The sequence below is a fragment of the Propithecus coquereli genome, unplaced genomic scaffold (genome assembly GCF_000956105.1).
Source record: "Propithecus coquereli isolate 6110/MARCELLA unplaced genomic scaffold, Pcoq_1.0 Scaffold224, whole genome shotgun sequence".
Classification (NCBI taxonomy): Eukaryota; Metazoa; Chordata; class Mammalia; order Primates; family Indriidae; genus Propithecus; species Propithecus coquereli.
This window is the reverse complement of record NW_012147634.1, coordinates 5,670,795-5,690,988: the sequence shown is the minus strand read 5'-3', so window position 1 is coordinate 5,690,988 and position 20,194 is coordinate 5,670,795. Positions and strand designations below refer to the sequence as shown.

The window sequence follows — 20,194 nt, the reverse complement described above, 5'->3', positions numbered from 1 at the left end:
CCCGCGACCTCCCAGGTGGGCCGATCTGTCCTGAGTGTTTGTTCTGCCTACTTAGGCACTATAGTCATAATCAGGAGACTTCGGGGATTTTCCTCTGTGTTGAAAACACTTCAGTTTCACTTAGTGCCAGCAGCTGCCAGGTCTCAAAGTCTGGAGCCATCCATAAACAAGGTCTGGCCAGATAACTGCCATGAGCTCACGCCCCCCTTAAACTAACAAAAACACTCTTACCTCCCAGCCAAAAACAGAAAAAAAAAATCCCTATCATCATCCAAATGCACCAGCTTCCTACTTTTCCTGGCTGCCCGCCCTTCCTTCTTCGTCCCCTCCTCCTGGTTTCCTGGCAGCAGCCAACATCCCCTGCAACCTGAGCAGCCAGGCCGGGTGGGTTCCACCCAGGTGTGCCTGGTACATGGCGCGCGGGGCAGGCGCCGGAGGAGGCATAGCAGGGCTCCCGGTGCTCCAAGAGCCAAAGGCATTTGCAAGGCTGGCCTGGGGAGCCAGCCTGTGGCCTACTCTAAATAAACACTTGGAGCTCTGGATGGAGTCACTGTAAGTCATGTTGTTCAACGCTTTGGAGTTTACAAAGCTGTTTCACACATATTACCTCTCTTCATCCTCGTAACAACCCTGTGAGGCCGGATCTTACCTCTATTTCAAGGATGAGGAAGCTGAAGCTCAGAGAATTCAAATGGCTTTTCCAAGATCACCCAGCAGAGTCTGGAACTGAATTTAGGACTTCTACATCCTCTGGGTGTGGCCTTATGCTTGGCATCACAGAAAGGCCCTTGAGATGCTTTGAGAAGCCGCAGGAGACGAGTGTGGTTGAGCTCACATGGGTGTGCACGTGCACACACACACACACACACACACACACACACATACACACAACTCACGGTGCTGATTCCACTCTAAGAAACTCATATTGAATGAGGCAAAATACTTAACACGGTGCCTGACAGCACACATTGCCTCACCTGGGGAGGAGGCTGCCTTCAGATCACCATCAACTTAGTGAATGGACCTGACAACAGTTTATCACGTTGAGTGGCAATTATATGTTTACAAGTCTGCTCCCCTCGCCAGGCTGTGAGTTACCCCAGGGAGCTGTCTGCTCCGTGCCTAGCACAGCATTGAACCTAAACACATTTTTTTGTTTGTTTTCAATAATGAGTGTGAGAGTCGTGAGGACAGATAAACTGCCACTTCAGTCACCTTGCTCAGAATGTTATGCTGATGTTAGTTATGTTCATGCCTCCCCAGGTCATGCCCCATAGGACAGGGGTGCATGGAGCAGGTGCGTGAGTTTCCTGTTGCTGCTGTAACAAATGACCACACAATTAGTGGCTTAAAACGACACAAATTTATTATCTTACCATTCTGGAGGTAGAAGTCCAAAATGGAGTTTTCAGGCCAAAATCCAGGTATGAGCAGGACTGTGTTCCTTCTGGCAGCTCTTGGGAAGAATCCGTTTCCTCACCTTTTCTGCTTCTAGAGGCTGCCTGCGTTCCTTCTCCCTCTGCTTCCTTTGTCACGTCACTGTCACTCTCTCTGGCTGACCCTACTGCCCCCCTCTTACAAGGACCCTTGTGATTACATGGGGCCCATCCAAATAATCCAGGATAATCTTCCCCTCTCAACGTCCTTAATTTACCACATCTGCAAAATTCCTTTTGGCACAGAAGGTAACATATCCATAGGTCCTACAGATTAAGATGGGGGGGAGGGGAGTATTATTCAGTCTATTAAAAGTGGATAAGTAAACTTGAAAAACGTCACTTCATTCTCTGAGCCTTCATTTTTTTTCTTCTGTAGCATGGGGATAATAATACCTACCTTGCAAGACTACAGGATTTAAAGGAAATCTGATGTAAAACACTTTCTATACCATCTCAGGTAGTTCTTTTTATAAGAATTCATTCTTTTCATTCATTCACTTGGTAAATTTATTGGATACCTACTATGTACCAGGCAGTTTTCAGAGTACTGAACTATGCTAAAAAGAGGGAAGGCATAAGAGAGCAAGGACTGCCCTAAAGAGGGAAGGAAGGGGTGAATGTTAAAGTTAGGGAAATGGTTTAGAAACGTAAAGTAACTACCTGGTTGATTCTGTCAAATTCTGACAGTAATTTATCTGAATGGTGGAGAGACCAAATTAAAACATTTTGCTCATGTCTGTGTTTTTGTTTAAGAAATATTGGTCTAAGTATGAGTCCTAATATGACACAGAAATAAAAAATACAATATTATCATGCCTCGGATATTATCATGCAGAGATTAATTCAGAGGCCTAACGGGACTCAGGCAGACCCATGACTGCAGTATGGAAGCAATTTAGCTTATAGAAGGACAGTGCTAAGGCTGAGTTCTGGGCTCGGGTCTAAGGGTTTTGCATCAATACTTCCTTGAAGCCTGTACGTGGGTAGCGATTAGAGTTGAATTTAAAAAGTTGAGATAATGACTTCACAGAGCTGACTCCCTGGGCAGAATATGGAAATAATTTTTCATCAGATTAAGAGATTTGGGGAAGGCAAGAGTCCCTGGGGGAAAGAGAAAGCTGCCAAAGAATTGCTAAACAGAGCATAAAAGCTTTGCTGTTGGTAGAATTACGACATTTCCTAACTAGAGGAGTCTCAAAACTCAATACTTGCTATAATCAAAGAGAACATCTAACTTCTAAAGGATGAGTAGAATTTCATACACATTTTTTCCCCTCTGAGCCTTGCTTTTTTACACTGGGCAATATATATCAAATCTTTCTATTTAAAATGAAGAGCTAAAAAAGATTTTTTTTTATTAAAGATGAAGAAATCTGAATATGTTTGTGGGACAAGGGGAAGATGCCAGTGAAGAAAGAAAGAAAGCCAAGTATATGCATTAAAAAAGATCATTACGAAGAATGTAACAGTGCAAAATGTGTAGCATTGTATCAAGTGTACAATGGTAACTTTGAAAAGTAAATAGATATAGGGGAAAAATAATAACCCTCACGGGTTCTTAGCTGGAAATGACCCCTGTTACAAAAGACCGATTAACAAGAGACAAATAAACAGAAGTTTATTCACATGTATATATCATATACCTATGGGAGACACTCAGAGAATGGGCACTTCTCAAAGAGGTAGCTTCGAATTCAAGCTTATATAGCATCTTCAACAAAGAACAGCAAATTTTTAGAGAAGTGACAAAACAAGGAAAAAGGACTGAGTCTCTAGGGTCAGCAACTTGCAGGAAGGCAAATAACTGGCAGATAAAAGCTAGTTAGTAAACTTGTTAATGGAGATTCCTCTGGGACAGTCTCCAGGCTGCGAAGCTGTCTGCAGGGGTTAGCCTCTGTTCTCCCTGGTAGAAGCCGGCAGGATCCCTTAGTCTTTGTAACTCTATGTCCTACTTTTGGGTAAGGACAGGGAGGACAGGGAGCTTTTGTTCCTGCATCTGCTTCTTAATTGTCTTCAGCCCAACAGCCCTTCATATTTTGGGGGGGCCTATTCTGGTCTCCCACATAGACAAAGATGGCAGGAAATACAAAAAGACTTTTTTTTCTTTTTCTTTTTAAAAATTTTCACAGATTTAGGAAGTACAAGTTGAATTCCGTTACATGTGTATATTGTGTAGTGGTGAAGTCTGGGCTTTCCATGTACCTGTCATCGGAAATGAAAAGATTTTTACAGTTGTGGTCAGGTGGTAGGATTGTGGCCAATTTCTTTTTTTGGTTTTCAAACTTTTTGAAATGTTAGCAGTCTTCATACTAAAATAATTTCAGCAAGTTATTTCTGATACAATGGTACAGATATAGGCATATTGTCTGGTGACCTTGAAATTTCTGATCCTATTTCTTTTTTTTTTTTTTTTTTTTGAGACAGAGTCTCACTGTGTTGCCCGGGCTAGAGTGCCGTGGCATCATCCTAGCTCACAGCAACCTCAAACTCCTGGGCTCAAGCGATCCTTCTGCCTCAGCCTCCCGAGTAGCTGGGACTACAGACATGAGCCACCATGCCCGGCTAATTTTTTCTATGTATTTTTAGTTGTCCAATTAATTTCTTTCTATTTTTAGTAGAGACGGGGTCTCGCTCTTGCTCAGGCTGATTTCGAACTCCTGAGCTCAAACAATCTGCCCGCCTTGGCCTCCCAGAGAGCTAGGATTACAAGCGTGAGCCACCGCGCCTGGCCTCTGATCCTGTTTCTTAAGCTTTTCTCCCAGATGTCATTCCCATTATTGCTATCATAATTTTTTTTTTTAATTTTACTAGGATTCCTGTTGCTTTATCAGATCTCCCCCTGGTGTCACTTTTAAAAACTTTTCTCATTCAAGTTAACCCAGCTCTTTAAGAACTATTTTTATTTTAATTAGACGACATCTTTTCTCACTCTCGTTAGCATTTTGACAATTGTGATGAAGCCCCTGGAGCCCCTGTGTGATCATAAATCCCCACTTGGAAACAGGGCCACCCCATTAATACTGTTGCACGACCATGCCATCAGAACTCTTTCACACATATGTAGTTTGAAACAGCCCATAAAGACACTATTTACAACATACTAAAAAGAAGTGGAATTGTGATAGGATCATCAAGGTATTTTAGCAAAAAATCAATAACAACCAATAGCAACAGAGACCTTCTTTCTCTGGCAAGCAGAAATATGGTTGGTTAAGAAATGTGGTTCAAGTAGCCTGTTATCAAGACCTGGTAAACCTGTGAAAACAAATGTCCATTAAAATCCAGTCTTACATTAGTATTTGCTCTTAGTGTAAATAATAAGTGGAAATGTAAATATCTTATCAGGAGACTGGGCTCTATTCACCATCTATTAGATATTTCATTGATGTCTTTTCTTTAGCTTTTTGAACTTGGCCTCAGAGGCCTCTAATATTATCTGACACAAAAGAGAAAGAAAAAAACAAGCAACATGTGAAAAAAATTTAAAACATCTGTGTTTTGAACATAATCTCAGTGTACAACAGCCCCTCCTATAGCTAGGGAAATAAATAATTATAACTCTTTGGCTTAATGGTTTAGACCCTTGAGCTTCTTCAAAAATATATTTAAAAGTCCATTCTTAAAAGCACATGTATAGCATTGTTATTGTTCTATTTTACAGATAAGTAGACTGAGGCTCAGAGAGATAAGGGGCTTTCCAGGGAGGAGCCCAGGCCCCTTGAACCCTAGCTAGAACTCTTTCCATGTTGCCACACTGGGCATGGATAGGGATTATCACTGTGATAACACGGGGGCTACGAAGATTAAAAGAACTATGCAGGTGTGAATCTAAGCTATTTCTTCAGGTTCTCTACAGAAACTTTCATATTAATATCTCTTTCCACCTTCCAAGGACATAACTACTTCAGAAGTGAACTGTGATCCTGTCAGAGCTTCGGTGACTCTCTGGACCTTATGCCTTTGAATTGAGCCGACCCACCTGACCAACTCTAGCCTCCTTTTTGACCCTCACCCCAATTTTGGTCTGGCCTCAGGCTCTCCCTAGAATCTGCACCCATTCTCTGATTCCTTCTGCCTCCAGCACTCGGGTTCCCATCCTCCTCCTGCATGGGAACTGCCGGCCAGAGCCTCTACAGGGCTTTCGAGGGGAGGCCAGCACCGAGCCTTTGGCCTTCCTGGGCACACATGGGGAATCTCTACTTCTCCCCCATTGTCTCTGAATCACGCTGAGCCAAGTCTAGCTCTCCCTTACAATGACAACAATGAAGAACCAAGAAGGAGACCTGGACCTTGTCTTATGCATTAAACTGGAGAGACTCAGGAGTTCAAGAGGTGGATTCAGGTGAAGAGGGGTTTCCGTGAGCGTGGGGTTTCTGGGAACAGGAAACATGGAGTGTTTGGTGAGCAAAACCTAAAATGAAAGGCACATGTGCAAGACTGTAAATGTTGGTGGGCTGAGAAGTGGTGCAGAGCCTAGAGTCCAGCCCTACCTTTAGGCCCACCTTCCAGAAGAATCCAAACCCACAGGGGTCTGTGGCAGGGAAGAGCAAGGGCATCTCTAAGGTGCTCCTTGTGCTCCTGACTTGACCATGACCCCCATCCTATACACTGAACTCACCATGAGACCCCTAGACCCTGCTTCCAATTCCAGGATCATTCTCTTGCCATTTGCCATGCAGGAAACCAGAAAAATAACTTCTGTTCACATAGCAAACTACCTACAAAGTGATTTCTCAATCTTTTTTGTGAATTGAGGAAACTAAAGTCCATCAATCCATAGCATGCATTTACTGAGCAGCAGCAAAAAGATGAGAGGTGTGGGGGATGGGAAGAAGTATGCAGCACGGGCCGGCCCTCCCGTCTAGTTGGGAGATAGGACACAGAGACACGTGGGACCCTTATCTTGCTGTTACATTGCAACTGAAGGCAGCAGATGCTGGTACAGACCGTCTGACCCGCCTGCTTCCCAGCCCAGGCTGCAGGATGGTGCCCCCAGCAGGGTCATCCCTGCTCCCAGTTCTCAGGCCTCATCTTGAGCCAATGCAAAAAGATTTAACACATCAGCCATACGTTACGGTGCTCAGAATCAAGTCTGCTTAGCAGCTAGGTTAGCCCCCGAGGCTGTTAACTGGATTTCTACTCATAGTAGAAATCATATTCCAGGCTTCTTCTGGAATACCCCAATTCTTGCTCAGGTCTCATTCTTTGCACATTGCCTATCCCACTCTGAGGCCTGGAAGTTTTCCCCACCCCCAGTCTCTTATCCATATCACCCACTTATCCTCCCAACCGGCTGAGTGTCCCTCAACCCAGATTCCCAGTTGACATGCTCTGCCTGCAACTGAAGGATGGATCTTATGGTGCTTTTGGAAAACCAAAACAATAAGACATAACAGCCATTGAGACCCAAGGGTCTCCTAGTGTCACCCATGTGAGCATCACGAACCTGCTCCTGCAGCAGCTGCAAGTCATTGCCCTCAAAGTCATAGTACCCCGTGGAGAACAAGGCCACTGGCCTGGTTGGCCCAGTTCTAGGTTTCCACCTCTACCACCTGCTCCTCTAGAAACTGCCACTCCAGACCAAAGTTCAACTCTGTTGTAATTCTGACAAGCAGCTGCATTTCTGATAAATAATTAGTTATCAAATTAACTGTGACCTTGGCACCTGCCAAACCAAACCAATTCACAAGGATTTTTAAAGAATAGGTATTTTAAGATTTTGTTTTGTTACCCATGTTATTTTCAAAATCACATGATTTTAAGCACTTAATTTTAGATACCATAAAAGCTTTTCGTCTGGCAGGATTCCTGGGTAAGGTGTGTGTGTATGTGTTTTGGGTCTAAGGTAACTCAGTAAATCTGTATTTGAACATAGTGAATTCAGAATTTAAACTCAATCAGTTCAAGATTTTCTACTTCTGTCTACCTTTTACCCCTCTTTCCAATGAGGAGGTGTCTGAACCAAGAGCCATTGCCAGCGGTGACTGGCTTTGCTCAGCGGTGGCTTGGTGGTCCTCATGTGGTCCCTGCCCTTATGAACTGGCCTCACTGTTGGTGGACATGTCCTGCCATGGCCTCCGGTCACTGGGCCCCCATCTTCCTCTTCCCGGTTCTGATGCCAGACCTTGCTGAGTGGGCCAGCACACGCTCAGTCACTCCTGAGCCCCTCTCAGGGTGCCATGGGGGGATTCTCCCATGTTCTCTCACACCTCCAGGAGCACATTACATGTAGTGTGCTTCCCCCAAGTCCACAGGCTGGTGCCCCTCCCATGCAGATCCCAAGATGAGGCTTTTATCTATTTACATTCGGTGTAATTACCAGTGTAGTCAGAGATCCGAAAAGAAGGGATATAAAGATACATAGATATAGACATACGTTTACTGGGTCTTCAAACAGTTTACTGGAAATAATATGAGTATACATTGTCTCATCAGGAAATATTTACTGAGTGCCCACTATGTGGCAAGGACTGCTCTAGGTAGTGGGGTTACAGTAATAAACAAATTAAGACATGGATCTTGAGTTCATGAAAATTAAATTCTAATGCATCAAGACACATAAAAACAGGACCTCAGTTCACAATGTAAACTGAGCTTATTTTGATTCTCACATCCAAACAACCTGTGAAATATTAAACCTCCCCCTAAACAGGACATGCCTGAAAGCTCTGTAAGTTCGAAGCCAATTCTCACGATGTAAGAGTTACAAATTCCCAGGATTGCGCTATGGGTAGCTTTCAAGGGTATTGAAAAGTACAGAAATGACCTCTTTTAAGACAATATGAATAGTTATCCATTACTGAGCACTTACTATGCACCAGGCACCATGCCAGGGTCTTTGCACATATTATTTCTAACTCTTAGTGCAACCCTAAGTAAGGGGAGCATTATTGTTGTTAGCTCTACTTCACAAGTGAGAAAACTGAGGCTGATAGGATTTAAGTAGATTACGGGAAGTGACCCAGAAATTAAGTGGATGAGCCTTAATGGAACTCAGATGGTCTAATATCACTCTGCCTCCCTACGAATAGTGGGCAAATCCATCACAACAAACAAACAAACAAACAAACAAAATTATAAGTAAAAATTCTTGCAGTGTTCCTTTAAACAAAAACTTTGCCCTTGATATTTGAGTGTGTATGTGTAAATTGGAGGAATTAGGGAAGAAGTTGGCTTGGGGAGGAAGGGATAAAATAGACAAAGTTCGTGAAAGCTAAAGTTTATGGAAACACAATTGTGGTCCAATAGAAATGATAAAACATGGTATAAAGCACAGTGTTAGGAACGTGTAAAAATAGAATCCATTTTGCAAGTGCTTGATTCCCATATGAGCTTCTGGGAACAGGTCTGCAGGGGGCGGGGGTGGAGATAGGGAAGCAGGCCCAGGGTGACCGTTCTGTGGCACACATCCAACACCCAGCCTTACCCCAGCCCTCCTCCTCGCCCTGCCCTCTTCTGTTGTTCTCCATGCCCCGAAACTGAACATGCCCTCAGCCAGCCAGCCTTCCTACGAATTTGCAACCTCTTTTCTTGCATCCTCAGTCTTGGCCCTGGACCTAGCTTCCCAGGGACATGCAGGTTACCCAGACCATCCCATCAGCCCAGGCTTCCCTATGCACCCAAGGGGCCCAGATCTCTGGGTTCACCTCTAGGAAAATCAAATTTTCCATCTAGATCATCTTCCCTCATGGAGCCCTCCAAGTGTGCAAAAGGAAAGCACCCTGTGAGCTGAGTTAAACTTCATTAAGGTGGGTCCCAGGGAGCCAGCGGGGAGAGAGCAGATGGTAAGAGCAGCAGGATCAGCCCTGCCTGTGAGGGGCCCTTGAAGGTCAGATCTCATTAGCACTTCCCCTTTGGAGCTGCCTCTGTTGGATGTCTCTCACTTTGTCCTGCCTCGTTGACATGCCTTTCAACCCCCTTAAAGATGATAAATTCCTTGAAGTGCTTACTTATGGAATAAGTACTCCATAAGCCTTCTTTAATGCTCCATAAATATTCTCTCCTTTTTAGAAGAGGCGGCACCGACAGTGGCCCGCTGTAAAAGGGGAACACACTCCAGACCAACAGCTGCAGAACGGCAGCAGATCTCCCCTCCTCTCCTCCCCTGGCCTCTCCACGTTTCCTCCCCCAATCCGTTCTCTTTCTGGATGTCTGTTCATTGCAACAAAAAGCGACATCGTGACCATGAGCACGTTCAGGTGAATGGAAACACAAAGAACAGAACTGATTAAGCTGTTTGGTATTTCCCGTCACGTGATCTGCAGGGAAACAAACCCACATCAAATATTCCATTCGTGGCTCTTAAAGTTATCCCCTGCGTTTCTCTCCCGTGAGTTGTTTTACAAATTATTTTAATTTGTCCCCTTTCTAAGGATGTATCTACTTATTATTTTATTTTTTAAACAGTGTCCTTATAATATCCAACTTTGGAAAAAATTTCTGGCACATGGGCAAATATATTTGATTCCCGGTGTAGTTATAGCACTAATACCTCAGGGTAAACTGCATTAGAACATTCTCTCTAAGCCTTGATTTGTGTAGGATTTACATTTTCAGGCTAGTGTCCGGCAAAAAATTATGAGATGGGTGAAGTTTGTTTTTAATATCCTCCCTCCTCTACCATCCCACTGTTCCTCAACTCCCCACCTGCCCCTGTCCCTGCCAGCTCTCAATTCCAGAGTCTTCTGCAGAGAGGAAATAGTGTTAAGAACTTGATCTCAGGCCAGGTGTGGTGGCTCATGCCTGTAATCCCAGCACTTTGGGAGGCCAAGGCAAGAGGATCGCTTGAGGCCAGGAGTTGGAGGTTGCAATGAGCTTTGATGATGCCACTGCATTCCAGCCTTGGTGGCAGAACGAGCCTGCCTCGAAAACAATTTTTAAAAAAAAAAGAAAACAGGAAAAAAAAAGAGCCTGATCTCTAAGGCCACTCTGCCTGGGTTCAAATCCCAGGGAAGAAACAGGAGAGAGCTCAGGGAACCCACACGGATTAGTTTTATGAGAGCTTAAAGTTACAGGAAGGAGTGACAAGAGCAGCTATTGCCCATGCAGGCTGCGTCCGGATCAGGCATGGGTCCTGTGTGCCCTGTTGAGTAGGGGCAGGGCCATGGAAGGGGTTGAAGGCCAGAGCTGTGCTTAGGAAGGTCGTGAAGCTGGGGAAGCAGGGCTGGACTGAGGGAGGCCAAGGGTGAGGCAGTAAGACAGGGGAGGAGGTCACTGCCATAGAGGGGAAAGGGCGGACGCAGAGGGGGAGGACATAACTGATGGAAGGGACTCCAGGGCCCTGGTGGATGAGGGTACTGGTCCTTTGCTAAGGAGTTGCTGAAGGTGAGCCGGTGGGTGGGGGCTGAGGGTGAAGATCGTTGGAAATGTAGCATAGGTTGCCACTCAATTTTGCATTCTCTGCAGTAATGAAGAACTTTATTTTTTTTTTCAAATAATTTAAAAACCTATACATAAGCGTTAATTAGCATTTGTATAGTATTACATTTACTCCTTTAGAAAAAATTTAAATAATTTCCATCACCCATGTACCCTCACAACACTTACCCTCAGTAATCAGGACTCTTAAGGATGCTATACTTTACATCTTTACTCGAAAGGAAGTACTTTGAGCTTCTTTTCCCCAGAAACATATTTTGGGTTTTGTTTAAGGTTCCCCATAACACAGAGATAAATTTTTCCACATTTCTTATTTCGTGGTGACCTCAGCGTAGCCCTCCACTAGCTTCCAAATTTTCTAGGGTTTTTCTCCCTCCTCTTTAAAGTTCTGCATTTTTATCCACAGAGCATAAAGAAAATAAGGCGAGAGGTCCTGCCTTGCCTAGGCAAATACCCACTCTATTCAGAGGTCTAGCCTGCTGAGTACTGAGGTAAGAGAAAGAGGTCTTAGGTAGGGCAGAGAATACAGCCAGGGGCTCAACTAGCATAATAATTCACCCATTTTATACCAAGATGCTGTCCTTCTTTACAGAAGGGTGGGAATATTTTGTCTTACAGATCCTGCATCCCAAGGCCAGCCAGAATGGGCCTCCCTTTCTCTCTCCCTCCCTCGTTCCTTCCTTTCATCCTTCCTTCTGTCCTTCCCTGTCATCTGAGGGGACTTGATGTGGGCTAGTAGGTGACTGGAGGCCAAAAGTAGGGTGCTATACATCATTGTCACACTTCTCCAAGAACCAGTTGTGCCTTGCAGCCCCTTCCAAACACTAAGGTTAGATTATAGCTTTAACAAAAATGCCACAGCTTCACAAACTCTAAGTTTTTCTAGTGTATTTTCTTAAAAACAACAACAACAACAACAACAAAAAAACACTTGGGCTTTTCCAATCAGGAGAAAACTCTTATGTGATCACCTCTATTCCCCAGCTCTCTGGTCCTGTGTATAAACTTTGTTCATCAAATAATCACATGAGTTGATTAACCATTTCTTTTAGCAGTTCTACAGGTTCAATGGCTTGTGTGTACTTTAACTTTAAACAGCGTTTTCTTTTATGCTCATGATAAAAAATTCAAACAACATGAATCTGATCAGGGTGCAGCAAACAGACATATTTTTGGCACAGCGAGTGGACCTTCTCCTTGTGGCAGAGAATTCTGGGGAAGGGGGATCCCAGAGCATTCAGCTGGAGGAGCTGGGCTGGGAAGACAATACAGTGGATCTTAAATTTTAATGATAAGAATTCTGGGTAGTGTTAGATGTGGAAGGATTTTGTTTGTGATAAAAGCAGTATGTTAGGAAATTAAATTTGATTATGGTTCAGTTTAAACTCATTTATAAAAAGATAGATTATAGATGGATAATGATAATGGTAATGACAAATGTGGTAAAAATGTTAACATTTGGAAAATCTGGGTGAAGGGTGTATGGAAGTTCTTTTGCAGTGTTTTAGCAACTGTTCTATAAACCTGCATTATTTAAAAATAACAGTAAAAAAGGTGATGCTGGTGAAGAGGGCAGTCTAAGAACAGACCAAGTAAAGGAGGAAGACGTGGTGGCTCTGTCCCAGGTGACTAGGAGATTTGGAGCACTGCATGGATGCTTTTGACAGATGAGGCACCATCAGACAGACAGACAGACAGACAGAGGAAACAGTGACTCATTTCAAAATCAGGAACTGTTATCAATCTGCAAAATATATCCTGTTCTTTTTTGCCAAATAAAATAAAATATAGATTTTCCCTGTCAGAGTAAACATTAGTGTCTGATCACATAAGGATAGCTTATTAAAGCCTTGATATTCACAAATGGTGAAAAACTCCCCGTAGGGATGGCTGAATTTTAGAAGCACACATCAGCTGAGCTGTTGCTTCTCTCCCTGGAACATAGCAGATGGGGTCTGAAATGTACAACCAGCGGAATAGAAAGATGTACTTCTTTGTGTTTATGTCATTTAGTGCAGTCACCCAGACATGTTCCCAGTGGACTGCCCTTTGTACAGACTTAAGACTGGAACCCCAGATGTGCATAAAGCCATGCTGCAAAATTACATTCATCTGCATGAGCTAAGAAGAGGGTGTTCAAATTATATTTGAAAACAAAAGGCTGTTTACCCATTACTATGAATCTTGCTATGACTAAATGTAACCATCTCTTTTAAGCCTTCCCATCTTCATACTCAATATTTTAGAAAAGACAAAACCAAAGTTCAAAGAAGTTAAGCATTTGCCCAAAGGCCACGCAACTATCTGATGGCAGAGTATAGATCTGAAGCCAGGTCTTTCTAATAATCCACCTTATCTCCCCTTTCTTACTTCCTAAAAGGAAGAATTATTTGCCTCAGCAGAAGCTGACCTTATACTCAGCTACAGAGACAGGTCAAATCATTCTGAAGCTAACATCCTTCCCCTTGCAAGGATTGGTTCAGAATTGGGATTGCAACCCAATTTGGGCTGGTAAAGTACGTAAAGAAGTGTGCTGGGACCTTCTGGGAAAGTTCTTCCTCATTGTAATGGGAGTGTTTTTAAAAGCAAAGCCTTCTTTCCAGCCTGGACCCTGACAAGAAATCACAGAGTAGTCCCCGTTGTTACTGGCGAACATCCTATGACTCTGAGCGTAGCCAGTCTCAGCATAGAATGATGCTTTGCCTGGCAGAGCAGGGCAGGTGGGTTTTCGACGATGCTTCTCCCCACGTATGTTCTGGAGGGCTGACTCTGCTCCTGCACCTGTTGTTGGATCTCTTTCTCTGCCCGATCAATATCTCTTTCTCTTCTGGATATCCCAAACACTCATTGGATTCTTTCACATTAAAACAAATCTTCTTTCAATCCACATTCTCTTCCAGCTACAGCCCTTTTTCTCTCCTCTCTTCTTAGCAAAATTTTCTTTCTCTACTTTCTCACCTTCTCTTTATGATTTAGCCCATTCTAGTCTGGCTTCTGTCACCACTACTCCCGATGAGCTGCTCTTGTCAAAGTCATTACTGACCTTTATCTTACCAATGCCCATGGACATGTCTCTGTTTTCATTTTTCTTGACCTTTCAGCAAGATTTAAATTGGCTACGAGATTTATATCAGCAAGATGGCAGAATAGGAGGCAGCTGGCCAATATTTCCCCACAATAAGAATTCTGCAGCCATCTACAGACAAAAGTCTCCCCATGGGAGCCTCAAGATTCAGGTAGGAGATTGTGAAATCTACATGGAACCCAAGACCTACTGAGGCTGCTTTGAGGGTGCAGACCACACCCAGGTGGCAGACCTGATGATTGTACTCCTGAGTTCAAACCCAGAAATAGCCCCATTCCTCTAAGGGGTTACAGCCCTGCTTGGCCTTAAGCCTGCAACCAACGCCATCTGGCAGGGGATCCAAGAGGAATGGCGCACACTAGTGCCTCAGCAGAAAGGCTCCTCTGCCTGCTGACATCAGTCTCAGCAGTGGATAGGAAAGTTATCCAGTAACTTGGCTTCTGCCCCCTCTGCCTTGGTCCCACTCATTGCTGTTCACGCAGGACCCAGAGGGAGCTCACTTGTATCTCACAACCTAGGAAATAATCTGACCAAAACTCTGTGATGGGCCTGCCAGCCTCTAGCTTACAGCAGTGGTGAGGGAGCCCAGTCTCACCTCCAGCCCCTCTCGCTGCAGTTGGGGACCTGTCCCAACAATGCAAGGAACTGCTAGGAAGCATTCACGTCTGAGCCACTTAGAGTGGATTGAAGGCTTAAGTATAAGATCAAAAACCAGGAAACTACTATAAGAAAGCAGAGGAAATGCTTCATGACAATGGTCTGGGCAAGAATTTTTTAGATAGGACCTCAAAAGCATAGGCAACAAAAGCAAAAATAGACCAAAGGGATTACATCAAACTAAAAAGCTTCTGCACAGCAAAGGAAACAATCAACAGAATGAAGAGCCAACTTACAGAATAGGAGAAAATTTTGCAAACTATGCATGGGACAAGGCGTTAATATTCAGAATATATAAGAAACTCAACTCAATAACCAAAAATAAATAAAAATAAAAACAAACCAAAAATGCAAACAATTTGATTTTAAAATGGGCAAAAAGACCTGAATAGACATTTCCCAAAAGAAGTCATACAAATGGCCAAAAAATATATGGGAAAATGCTAAACATAACTAAGCATCAGGGAAATGTGAATAAAAACCAAAATGAGATATCATCTCACTCAAGTTAGAATGGCTATTATCAAAAAGAAAAAATAACAAATGCTGGTGAGAATGTAGAGAAAAGAGAGCTCTTATACACTGTTGGTGAAAATGTAAACTGGTATAGCTATTACTTCTTCATTCTACACTCAATTTGAGCAATATTTATTGAGTTTCTACTGGATGCCAGACATTGTTGTAGGCACTGGAAATACAGCAATGAATAAGTGAACAAAGTCCCTACCTTTACAAAGAATACATTTGCATGGAGGAGAAAATGAGCAAACAACAAAAACAAAATAAATGCATAATATGATGTCAGGTAGTGATGGTGCCGTAAAGGAACAAAGCAGTGAGAGTAAGTACGTAATGGTGACGGTGCTATTTGTAGGTGGGGTGACATGGGAGGACTCTCTGAGGAGATGATATCTACATTGAAAGTGGAATGTGAGAAAGCTGGGTTTGAGTGACAGAAAGCATGCTGGTGCCATTTATTAAGCTAAGGAAGACTAGGAGAGAAGATTTAGGAGGGGAAACCAAGAATTCTGTCTTTGGATGTAGTAAGGGGTTGTACAGATACACGAAGGGGTTGTTAAGATATAGTAAGTTCCTCTTACAAATGATTTCCTTTTCAAGTCTGCGAGAGAGCCTCCCTGTCCACTCTGTTTCTAAGCACATCTCACCTGCCACCTCCCATCCAGATAGTCTCTACCACCCTCCCTAGTGGATTGTTTTCATGATAGTTACCATAATCTGTAATTTTTTTAAAAAACTTGGTTATTGTTTAGCCATCACTCATCTGTCTTGTTCATAGCTGCATCCTCTGGGCTTGCTACTGTGCTGTCTCAGAATGAAGGCTCAGTGAATAAGTAACAGCTAAGTGAACAATGGCTGGGTCAGTCCTCTGCAGCAGTCAGAACAACTTGGTTGTTGTCTCAGTTCAGCTACACATACTAGCCATATGGCTTTGGGAGCCAGAGTCATCTCTCTGGTGTTTTCTAAATTTCAGAATTAGAAAATGAGATTATATTTATGGGCTAATTCATCCACTTGAAATTATATTTAAAATCTGAGATTTTCATTTGTAGCCAGAACCTCAAATTTGTAGCCAGAGCCTCATTTGTCTAACAACAATGCTGAAGAGCTTTGTAGGAAGAATGACTGCAAACAATTGCTTATGGGGAAATTGACCACGGGGATCCTGAAGGGTTCTATGTTCCCACCCCCGGCCCCTCCAAGTCTTCCATCTCTGGTAGGTACCTATTTTGCCAGGCTCCACTCCAGGACCGGGGAGAAACAATGGGAAAGGAAGGAGATGTGAAGGTGTTCATCTCCTGGACCATTATTGAGCACTGATTCAGCAGTTCCGTTCAAGCCTTTTCGGACATGCATCATATCTCACTCACACGCATTCAAGGGTTATTTGGATATCAAGGCATTATCTTCACAAAACCCTGGGAGGTAGATCTGCCCCCATTTCACTGGCGAAGAAAATGAGGCTCAGGGAAGTAAACTGATCTACCCCAGTTCAGACAACCGGCAAGTGACATAAAAAAAAAGATTGGACTCTGTGCGTCTCCCACTCCACTGTGCCTTGCACTGCTAGGTAGATTCCTACAGTCAAGGGCAAATGCTCTTGGGATAATCAGTTTCCAGTGCACTCAGGTCTGTTTGTTGAATCAACACATGAAAATCAATTGGATTAAAAAACGCTCTCTTAGAACCCAGTGTTGGAGAAACTGACAATTTACTTTTCAACTTACCTAGGAAATCCTACTGCAAAGCTAATTACTATGTAACTCAGATACATAGCTGGGTGGGAATAATGTCACAAAACATTCCGACTTGTTTACAGAGTCAGGAAAGATTTCTTTTTTGAAATAAGATTTCCCAGGGCTCCTGGTAAAGGGAGAGATGCCCGGAATTTCTATTCCCTGCGTGACCATGTATTCCAAGGTCCTCCACTGCGTTTTCCTCTTCCTCAGCAGTTTTTGAAGAATTCACTTCCAGAAGAATCCTGTTCTTTCTAAATGAGAAAGGAATTCTCTTCCTACCAAGGTATCCTGACAATAGAAGAGAGTCTCTCACTCTGGGGCGTGTGTACCAATGAGGATATTACCTGTGCCTGGTCAATGTGTAAAGCTGTGTATACGATTCAGCGTTGGGCACGTTTCTGAATGAATAACTTGCTTTTAAAAAAAACCATAAACCATTTAGCATTGATATAAAGCAGGAAGCAATGAAAAATAACGCGGATGGGGTGTGCTTCCTTTTCTCTCTTCCTTCTCAGGCCAACTCTTTTTTCCTTTGAACGTAAAAATGACCGGGAAAGAGGGATGGGGTGCTGGGAATAGAGGAAGTAGTCATTATTTTTTTCTTCCCTACCAATAAACGATGGCAAGGGTGGACGCTGAGGAATTAAAACGTCAATAAAACAAGATCATAAATACAAAAATAAATTAACATTTATTTTGTACAAAGCAGCTGTCAGAGTCCAGAGTCCCCCAGCGGGCAGAAAGCGGCCCGAGGCAGGGCCGGGCCTCAGACGAGCAGGAGGGCGCCCAGCGGCAGCTCGCCCTGGCCCAGCAGGCGGCCCCGCTCCAGGCCGCGGCCCTTGTCCTCGGCCTTGACGCGCACGGCCAGGCGGCGCACCTCGTCCTCCGTGAGCCCGTCGAAGCAGAAGTCCTGGTCGAGCGCGGCCTTGCGGCTCGGCCGCAGCACGGAGCTGCGCTGCTTGCGCGTCGTGCGGGGCGGCTGCAGGACCAGGCTGATGCGGCAGCCGACGGCGCGGGGCTCCGAGGCGCCTCCGGCCAGACCCTCGACGCGGAGCAGCCGGATGCGGAGGCGCCCGCTGGCCGGACAGTACTCGGCGGCCAGGCGCAGCACGCCGCCCGCGCGGCCCAGAGCCACGGTGCCCTCGGCCTCCAGGCGCTCGGGCCGCGGGCCGGGGAGCGGCTGCGGGCGCTCGGAGGGGGCTCGGGTGGGGGACTCCGGGCCGGCGCCGCGCTCCTCGTCCTCGTCCCCGCTGGAGACTGAGCGGGCGCGGGCCAGACCGCGACTCCTCCGGGCGCGCAGCGCGCGGCTCAGCAGCCCGTCGGGGGCGCGCAGGAGGCGGCAGCCGCAGAACCGCGGGGAGAGGGCGTCCCGGGGAGGGCTGGGGCAGCCCAGGGCTGCGGGGATGACGGCAGGATCCGGTCTCACAGGCACGACGGGGCCGTCTCGGCCGCCGCCGCCGCCGCCGCCGCCGCCGTAGGTGTGGGTCCGGGGGCGGAGGAGCGCGGCGGCGCCGGGGTCCCCGTGGAAGAGCGACTCCTTGCGGCGCGTGTGCGGGCTCTCGAGCAGCGCGCAGAAGCCGTAGGCGGTGCGCGCGCGGGGCAGGTGCGGCAGCGAGAGCGCCGCCTGCGAGCGCGGGTCCCAGTCGGTGGGGCCGGCGCCCTCGTCAGCTGCGCGGGGCCACAGGTCCTGCTCGGCTGCGCACCGCCGGGGCAGCGCGGCGGCCGGGGGCGGAGACTCGAGCGCGCAGGGCGCCGGCAGCCGCGGCGGGATGCAAAACTCAGGGATGCGGCCCGGGGTGAGCACGTTGGAGAAGGTGAGCTCCGGAACGGCGCTGCCTACGGCCGAGGAGCGAAATTTCCCAAGGAGCCGCATCGTCGGAGGGTGGGGCTGAAGGTGGCGGGAAGAAGTGGTCCTGCGGGGAGAGAAGCTGCTGAGTTCGGGCGCCTGCAGCTGCTGGAGCCCCTCGGGTCGCGGTGGATCCCTCCCGCGGATCCTCTGAGTGTACCGACGTGTCTACGCCCCCGGGCCAGTCCAGCCTTGCTCTCGCGCACCCGCAAACCCCCGCCTTCTGTTCCTCGATATTAAATAAACGAATAAATAGAAATGAGAACTTTCCCTCTTCTTCAGTCTCTGGGTCTGGTCTCAAGCTCAGTGCCAGTGACGTGCCGGTCGCGGCGGGGGCGCGAGCTTCAGTGCTGTGGCCGGGATAGTGGCGCTCGTCTCTTATATGTAGTCTGAGTCCCGCCCCGCCGCCGGGAGCCCAACCCCTGGAGACGCGGCACAGCCTGCCTTCCGGCCACCTCTTACCACGTTGCCGGGAGCCCTGCCTTGGGTGCTAAGGTCTAAGCGAAGCTGTCGCGGGGTAAGGCGCCCTCGGCTCAGCCCGGGGACCTGCATTCGCTGTGCGTACGCGGAGCCCCATATACGGGTCTGGGAAAGGCTGCGAAGAGAGGGCACCCTGTCGCCCTGCCAAGGAAGAAGTGGCAGCTGAAAAATGTTTGCAGCCTCTCAGCGAAGGTGAAGCAGGATGAGGAAACAGGAAGTTTATTTGGCTAGGAGATAAATTAATGTCACTCACCCTGAGCGTGACCCGCACGTGCTAGAGGCTTCCCTTTTCCTGCCCTCATGCGCCACGTGCACACCAATATGATTTCCAAGTTCTCGTGTACGCACCTGCCTCGCTCTGCTGGACCGTGGGCTCCTTACTAGCGTAAGGCCTGGCTCAGTCCATGTCCTAAGTATCCGTGAAATGGGTGAATGAATCTCTGCGACAATTTCCGAATGGCTGCCTGTCATCTTGATCGTTACAAAAGAGGCAGCTTCTGGCTTGTGCCCTAAAAATAACACTTGACTTTTCCAAAGCTACCCCCCCCTTTTTTGCTTACTGTATCCAGTTAGAAAGCACCTTCCAGAAAATCTAGGTTGCCTCTTTCCACCGCCAGCCTTGATTTTCTGAAATAAGAAAACTGAAATCCCAGAGGGACTTGAGGAAATTCCATAAAGGTTACAAAGAGCCAGTTAATACCAGAACCTGGAACTAGCAATTTCCTGCTTATTTGGCTTTGCATGTGATGTTTCCTGTCATCTGAAATGCTCTTGCTCTGCTTTTTTTTTTTCTGTAGGAAGTCCTGTTTATTTTCCATAATTCAGCCCACACATCATCCCCTTGAGGAACCTTCCAAACTCCCCTACTCCAATTCACCAACCCCCCTCCTTTCGTCCTTACGTACTCTATGGACCACCATCATTGCGGTTAACATGCTGCTCTGGACTTTTGGTTTACGAGTTTGTCTCCCATCATAGACTGTGAGTTTCCTGTGGGCAAGGACTGGGGAAACTCAAACAGAGTGGGGTTTGAGGGGTCTGTTATAAATAC

General features: G+C 46.1%; 1 protein-coding gene across 1 annotated transcript; it reads right to left on the bottom strand.

The window, feature by feature from the left end:
• Positions 1–17,498: 17,498 nt before the first annotated feature.
• C2CD4B (C2 calcium-dependent domain containing 4B) lies at positions 17,499–18,987 on the bottom strand. Its single transcript, XM_012645045.1, has one exon. The coding sequence runs from the start codon at positions 18,688–18,690 to the stop codon at positions 17,584–17,586; it is 1,107 nt and encodes a 368-aa protein (XP_012500499.1). The 5' UTR covers positions 18,691–18,987; the 3' UTR covers positions 17,499–17,583.
• Positions 18,988–20,194: the final 1,207 nt, after the last annotated feature.

Coding starts and splice junctions, on each gene's coding strand:
- C2CD4B (XM_012645045.1), bottom strand. CDS start 18,690: ATGCGGCTCCTTGGGAAATTTCGCTCCTCGGCCGTAGGCAGCGCCGTT.